General features: G+C 34.6%; 1 protein-coding gene across 1 annotated transcript in view; it reads right to left on the bottom strand.

Annotated features, from left to right (window-relative positions):
* Positions 1 to 3,876: 3,876 nt before the first annotated feature.
* The window catches only part of SLC25A21 (solute carrier family 25 member 21), a 231,485-nt gene continuing 227,185 nt past the window's right edge, over positions 3,877 to 8,176 (bottom strand). Inside the window, exons 8-10 of the mRNA XM_021542713.3 lie at positions 7,307 to 7,488; positions 6,436 to 6,488; positions 3,877 to 4,021 (exon numbers count right to left, since the gene is read on the bottom strand). Coding sequence (XP_021398388.1) covers positions 3,951 to 4,021; positions 6,436 to 6,488; positions 7,307 to 7,488 — 306 coding nt within the window. The 3' untranslated portion in view covers positions 3,877 to 3,950. The remainder of the gene's footprint in view (positions 4,022 to 6,435; positions 6,489 to 7,306; positions 7,489 to 8,176) is intronic.

Below are 8,176 nucleotides of genomic sequence, written 5' to 3'. Positions count from 1 at the left end.
TTTCTTTCTACATTTCTGTATGCAGTGGCAAGTACTCCATGCCAGTTATTTTGCTTTAAACTTTAATCCCAAGAGAGCTAACATTCTGATTTTGAAAATTTACCTGTTTTCCTTGGGCAACAATAAAGTTCTGACTATTATTATGCTTTTCCCATGCTGTAGGTATGTTCAGAATATGAATGTGGAAAAAAAAGCCTGGTGTGACATTTCATATCCATCATAGACTATTAATATATTATGTATTTTTAAAAGTGTTTTGCAATAATTTAAATTACTGTAGACATAGTTAAAGCAAAGGAGAAAATACTATTCTTCATATGTTGTTCTATCTGCAACCCATATTAAACACTAATTCAGTGGGAAAGTAAAATACATTTCCCTCATAAAATATAGTTATCTTCTTGTGGATTTCCAGCTTTCATCACCAAGACACCCGTGGGTAAATTTTCATAACAATTTAAGTAATCAATATTTATGTCATGTACAGTGTGTCCATTGAAATATGGATGGACTTCTCTGGCTGCCGCCACCTTTGCTTCTTGCACTAAAAAATTGTTAACAGATTTGCATTTCTGTAAAGAACACAGATATTGTATTTTGGCCTCAAGGAAACAAAGATCTGATCTTGGATGTGATTAATTTTCTTCAGCCTCAAAGGCATCCAACAGCTGTTCAGTTTTAATGAGATGATGAAACCCTCGTTATTCAGTGGAACACTTTTTCAAGAATGTTTCTTTGAAACCACTAAAGTGCAAACAAGTGCATTTCCACTCTGCCACACTGTTAGTGACATGATGAATGTTATTCTGCCTTTATGCTGTTATAGCTGAAATAAGATGAGCCTTAACACCATGAAAAAGAAATCACTTTAATACTAGACAAGCTCTTCACTAAAGACAAAATGGGGGAAAAAAAATAAGAAAAGGATCATAAGTAGATAAGTGATTAAGCTGGCAAGAGGATTTTAGCTTTCAACTTAATTGTTCTACTGGATTACAGAATTATTGAATGCGTCTACCTATTGTTTTCCATAGAACTCAAACAAGGGGTACCAAAGGGAAAAGTAAACAAAAAACTAAGGAAGAGAAACTTTTCAAAGCACAGCTTTTTTGAGCTTCAAGACTTTGCAAGCCTGTAACAAATTGTGCCTGTGTTAAAAGTTTTCCTGAGTAACATGAGGTCATTTCTGGAAAAAAGTTGTCTTTCCTGACATTCCAATCAGGAATTAGTGTGTTTTGGGAGACAGAGAGATAGATCCTTAGCTTGTATGAGTTGTTTTCATTATCTTCAGCAAAACCAAGATAAATTATAAAACAAGGACAGGACATTATGTTAATTATTCCTCCCATGGGATACACCATCATAAATAATTTTATTTTGTGTTTGTTTAGGTACAGCTGTCCGTGCATCTGCCTGCTGTACATGATACCTTACCCCTGAATGGGAAGTCAGCAGGGCTGCATGTGTTGCTCAGAATGAGCAAAATTGCCTGACCTTGGCTCTTGCTGAACTGCCTGTGATGGATTTTTTTGGTGTGAAGTTTCACATTATTTTTTTAAATGTAAACCTATGATGTAGAATACTCCTTTGCCCAAGGACTATTTCACTGCTTATACTCATGGGTAAACTGAAAACTGCAAAATGTTCACTTATCACACAACTCAAAACCATTTTACATTAAGTAAAAAAGAAAAAGGGAATTATTTCCTAAAAAAAAAATAAATAAGGGTTAACTGCTGCTGTCAAGTACCAGGGTATAAATCTGGAGTGAGCCCACTGACGTGAATGGATACTTTTGGGAAATAATCTGTATATGTGGGTACAGAACTAAATTTTTTGATACTTCATTACCAGAATGTTAAATATTTCCAAAGAAATCAGTGAAGCCTAATAATACTCCCTTCAAACAAACTGTGTTTGCATGGTCCCAGTTCAGAAGATCTTTCAGAAGGTGTAAAACTGAATTTCAGCCCACATTACACATTAGGAGTAATGGGGCATTGGGCTGGCATGATCATAGGCTTGTTTTCCCACACCATGCTGTTTTCTGTTTTTGAATGTTTCTGCTTTTACCCAGGATCAGGCTGAGCTATTAACTGAAAAAAAATCACGTTGGAAAGGATGTAAACCAAAGGCTATATATGTATATACAGTATGTTTAAAACATTTTATTTTTATATTTTGAATGCTCTAAATTAATAAAAGACAAATTATAAAGCATTTTGCTTTAGTTTCTGAAATTATCTTAGTAGTGTCTTCTCTTTGGCCAAGTACTGATAATAAAATGCAACAACGAGGAACACTTGCCTTAAAACCATAAACTTTAAGAGAGCTAATTGTATTGATTTTTAGCTATGAAATAGCATAGGTACAAAAAGCCATCATTGCCAAATTCAGACAAAAGAGAGGCTTACTAAGCATGTTAATACAGGCATCCTTGAAAGCGCTGAAAACACATTTCTATCTTTAGCCTTTTGTTGCTTTTTCAATGCATTAAAAAGACTTCTCAGATGAGACTTCACATGTGAACTGCCATTTTCAAGTAACAATGCAGAAAGGTACTTCTTTGGGATTGCCAAGGGAAAAGTTTGTACCTCCTTCAGAGGAAGAACATTATTGTTAACAGAGTGAATGTAGTATGGAAGAAATACTGAAACTTTGCAAGATATATGCCCATTTGACAACAAACCAAGTTAGATAATTAAGGCAGTTTCATATTTTATATATATATATATATAATATTTTATATTTTTAAACAGAATAATGAATAATTTAAAATTATTTAAGGAGTTTTTAAAGAGAAAATGTAGAATGGCACATCTGCATGTACAAAAACTATGTCTTCAGCCAGCATAGCAGAATTTACTGTTTCACAGAGTTGGAATGGCTAGTAAGAACACAAGTACATCCCTGGAATGTTTACATTTACAGTAACTGGGAAAAGCAAAAAATTTTAGCTTCAGAGCAATGTTTTTTTTATATACAGAAATGTACATTTCTCTGAGGTGTATGGCCAGCTACGTACAACTGCAGATGTGCTACCTTGTTTCACCATTCCATGGTGGAAATGAAAGGTTAAAGGGGCAGCCAGGGTGCACTGAGCATTTTTATCACAGTACAGTCCTTTTGGGATAGTATATCAAAGTGGATAAAAAAATTGCAGTAACAACTCATATGCCTAAAATTACTTTTTTTCTGTTAATTCATTTACTCATTTCTTCTATGAATCCCATGTTGGTTTGCTTTTTTTATGCAACTTGATAGATATTAATTACCTTCTGTATCTTCTTTGATCTGAATGAGATTTATATAATATATATGGCTAAGAACAAGTAGGATATTTAGCAGTATGCATGTTTTTAAGGTTGTGGCTACTCGCGCTGTGCTTTTATAGCCGAACTCCCAAAAACTTGAAAATGCTGAAATCATACTGGGCTGAATTGAAACTGGACCCAAGACTGACTGAAGAGTTGTAGAATATGAATATTTTCTTAATGTGGAGTCAATGGAGCTGTCAGTTTACATTAGCTTAGTATCTTTCCCCCCCAGGGTTATTCCTTTTTTTCTTTAAAATACCCTGGAAGTTTTTATCTTGCCATTTCAGCAGAAACTGAAAACTTTAAAAAGTATATGATTACATAGGATGATTCTGTGTTAAGAAATTTCAGTTTGTCCTTTAAAAACTCACAGTCTAAAGTCTGATTTATATTTTCTCTTGGTCCAGCAAAACAATTACAAATGTCAAGTGCTATTTAATTATGCACTTACAGAAAAGCATGTACTTAAATGTTTTCTTGGATCAGGACCTAGAGACCACATTTATTTGGAACTGTATGAACATCAGTGCAATCTGAGGGTATTCAACACTATAAAGGATAAGAATCACTTTTCCTTTATTATAGTGTATTTTAGAATGCATATAATTTTAAAGAGTACATTTTTCAAAAGTGCTACTTGTGATTAACTGTGTCCTGAAGCCATGCATAAACGTATTCATAAACCAAAAGCATCACTGCGCCACCTGGAAGAAAAGATATTATTTTATTACATAGAAAATCCAGTGTTTTCAAGATTTTATAGAGCATTCCTAGTGTAACATAAACAAGACTATGGCAAAGCCTTTTTTACAAAATGGATAAGTCTACTATTTCCTGAGTTCACTAAAATTTCAGAAATTCATAAACCATACCAGTTTTACTTAATATTAGATCATAAAGTTGATGTAAATAGCTTGTATAGTCAATCAAATTCACCCTCAGTGTGCTTTTTCCTAATACTTTTTCAAGATTAATGTTTTCCTTTGTTCTTCTAAAAATGAAACTTTTAGTCTGAATATACATGTATTTAGTGGCTGTTTAACAAGATTTGGCCATGAAAGAGCAACTTGACTGGTGGAATGGCAAAAATTCATCTTCAGGATGATAAAAACACTTCCAGGTAAGAGTCAAGAGAAGTTTTTACCATGTCTAAAGCAGAAAATCAAGGTGGGGAAGTAAGTATAATCTTTCCTGGCTACAAATCCACAGCTAAAGTTTTGATCTAATGAAATAGCATTATTTGCTAGAATTTGTAACAGTATAAAATCCCAGCTTGAAAGCCATAAAATATCTTTACTGTTAGTGAAGCCAGACCATAACTAGGCTGTATTACTGTGTGAGATAAAAAAAGGGGAACATTTCAGAAGGAATATAAATAACTAAAACACATAGAGAAGCTTCTAGTTGGAGAACATGGATATAGAGAACCAGGCTGCATGAGTAAAAATATATTATTTGTGAATGCCAGCACTGTGGCATAAAAATATCTTCTTGCCTTTGCCTGTTGGTGCAGTTGGCAGCTTGGAGTGGCACCTCTAACAAATGAGGCTTCTCCTGATCTGGGCTCACTTTTCTAGGGATGGGCTAAGACAACCAGGCACACAGAATTACTACATGAGTTTCTCCATATAATTTATCCTAAGGAACTGTTACCAGACTTGAAATTCTCTATGAGAAGGAACTCACAGAAAGCTAGACAGACCAGATGTTTGCAAAAGGCTTTGACCAACAAACAAATCATAGACACAATGTCTAAGATGTAATTTGAACTCAAATCAAGTCTGATTCCAAATCTCATACTGTGTGACCTGTTTGTGTATCTCTTTTCCTGTAAACACTCACATGTTGGAAGAAGAAATTACCTTCTCAGTCACAATAAAGACTGTATTATTGTTTCATCAGAAAGTTAAACCTATATGTTAGTTAGCCAATAGAACTACAAAAGTATTTAGAATGAAGTTCACATGTAACTGACTTGCTGGGTGTGGGCCAGAGTGCATAGTCATTTGTAAGATGGAAAATTTTATTCCAAAATCTGCTGTGCTAAGAGGTACTGGGAAAGCTAAACACTGCCTTCTCTTTGTCTTGTATGCAATCTAGTACCTTTGGAGTGTGAGGGAAAAGGCTTTTAGCTACAGAGCTCCTTGTTTCCCCTCCCCACCTTCTTCCTCACCCTGCACAATAACCAGGCATGGTCTAGTACTTAGCCAGATGGAATGGATGTGCAAACATTTACAGACAAACCTAATGCCTCCTTTATACTGCAGAACAGACTCTGTACCTACTTGCTTTACCTATGTGTGTTCTTGCATATTAAACAACCAGCTTGAACAACTGGAAATACAATTTCATGGGACTTCTGCTCTTTTTTGATGCAGACTGCCTTTGTGGGCTGACAAAGTCTGAGGGCCCAGTGCTTTGCTTTCATGATTAATCAAAACCAGTCAGGAAAAAAAAACAAACTCTAAAAGCCAAAGAAGATACAGCTTTCAACCACTATGCTCCCACATTTGGAGTAACAATTAGTAAGAAAGGGTCAAGCAACAACCCCAGTTTTAAGATATCCTTGTCCTCTTAGTTTTCCAGGGCCATACAAGTCTCTTCCCAGATCTGCTATCAGCTTTTTAGTGTCTGCCCCCATAGAAAATAGGAGAAGAAACTAACTGGAATTTGATATGCTTGAGCTGTGCCTTGACTAGTTGAGTGCATTTTATGGAGAGACTCTAACCTGCATTTTAGGCTGACTTCACATAGGTATGGAATAGTGCTAAGGAACTCAAAAGATCACATTAGAAGGAATAGGAAACTTAAAGAAACTTCCAAAAGTTTTACACTTCTGTCATTTGCATGTACTTCGGTTTGTTTATAAACAAAAGAGTTGCACAAACCAGCACTTGGATCTGCAATTCTCTGGTGTATATGTGTAAATTATTTTTTTAGACACATATTTAGCCAAATCCATCTGTTGTACTACTAGGTAATGCTATTTTAAAAATAAACCATTCAAAGTGAAAGATATTTTGATTAATTTATTTGATATTTACTACATTTTCTCAAGAAACTGAAAAAATGTGAAAACAAGAAAAAAGCAAAATAGAAATAACAGAAGGAAAATTACCTGGACCGAGCCTCATGATCTTGGGAAGCAAGCCTTTGTACAGAGCCAGAAATCTGTAGCAGAAGAATAACAAACAAAACATTTCAAACAATATTCTTGCTCTAAAAGAAGAACGGAATTGTAGCATATGTTTGTTAAAATGCTGGCAGAGCACTTAGAGGCAATTATTTGAAATTACACATGTTCAATAGCAGGCTGTATCTGGATTTTAACATTTTACAGAGGCAGATCAGATGAAGAGAAAAAGTTAATCAATGTTCAGTCACAAAAGCAATGTTGTGAGCCTATCCAATCAGAAATATGACTTTAATCAGTGAGATGGGTTTACTTTCAAGACAAGTCTGTTAACAACAGCTTCATATAGGGACAAAATGACTGATATAATTGCATATCAAAGCCACAGCTCAGTCACCACTTGAGAAATATTTTTAAAAGTTGGAAAATGTTATTACCACAAAGATCTGTCCTCAGTTTAATTATTTCAGCAATAATTTTAGAGGTACCGAGGCCTGCATAATTAAAATTAGATTAAATTGAGAAATAGTCCTTTTTATGTTCACATTTTCCTTTTACAAAATGAAAAGTTGAAAAATTTACACATGAGATATATGAAGTATTTACTGGGGGAACATAAATTTTGACAATGTGATAATCAGTTTGTAAATCTTTTGGAGAAGTACATATGTACTAGGAAGGTATGTCCTTGTAATTCTAAAATAAATTTTTAAAATGCTAGATTGGGCTCTTTTGATATGTGAGTTCAGGGTGGCTTAATGGTCCTCATCAAATCTGAAATACAACAACATGGTTTTATGGACCCATATGAACTAAAACAGATATCTGAACATTTTTTAAAATAAGAATGTTTTACCCTTCCTCTTTATAGACTGTTGCCATAGTTTTAAAACAGGTTCTGTACTTGATCTCTCCAGGAACTGGCTGTGGTCCTTGAATCCTACTTTTTGCAACATCAAAAGGAATGTTAATAATTGAGGCTATTGTTCCTGAGACTAGCCCAATTCCAAATTTCCTCAAAAACTCCAAATTTGGATCCTACAAAAAAAAAAAAAAAAAAAAAGGAAACAAAGAATAAAAAGGGAAATGGAAAGACCTGTGCAGGTTAAGCACTATAAAGTAATAAGCATTTAATCAGAAAAATCACACAACACACTCGTGTTATTTTAGCGGAACACATTAGGATTTCCTATGCTGGAACTTGTTTTCTTGACAATCCTATTGGCTATGTTTTTACACATGGTCTAAATTGCTGAAGTACACATTTCCTCACACAGGATTTATAAACACAGTTCATAAAGAAAGACTGGTATGGCATATGGGGATGATTTGTATAATTGGGCTTCACAATGTACTTAGTATTACTGTATCAAAACAGGAGAAATCCAAGCACACTATTAGCTAATTGGCCAGAATATTTTACAAATGACAGCAACTTCCACCATGAAGCCTACTAAAACACTCATTTGTGTGTTGGACCCCCAAATGCTAAATTAAATAAAGACTAATCTCAGTCTGCTGCCATTCCCCTCCAGGTTTTTTACATTTATTTTCACATGTAGCTGATCCACTGTACTGAGAAGTGCTAGCTTCCTGTTATTAACAATCCAACTCGGCACAACGGCAAGAGAGCCTCCACGTTCTGCGCATTATAAACGGTGGTAATTCACTCAGCTAATTGGCTGAAGAATTTACAACAGATTGTTTCTGAACCCTACTATATGCA

The sequence above is a fragment of the Lonchura striata genome, chromosome 6, assembly GCF_046129695.1.
Source record: "Lonchura striata isolate bLonStr1 chromosome 6, bLonStr1.mat, whole genome shotgun sequence".
NCBI lineage: Eukaryota > Metazoa > Chordata > Aves > Passeriformes > Estrildidae > Lonchura > Lonchura striata.
Note: the sequence above shows the minus strand (reverse complement) of the source record. Positions and strands in the feature narration are given on the sequence as shown.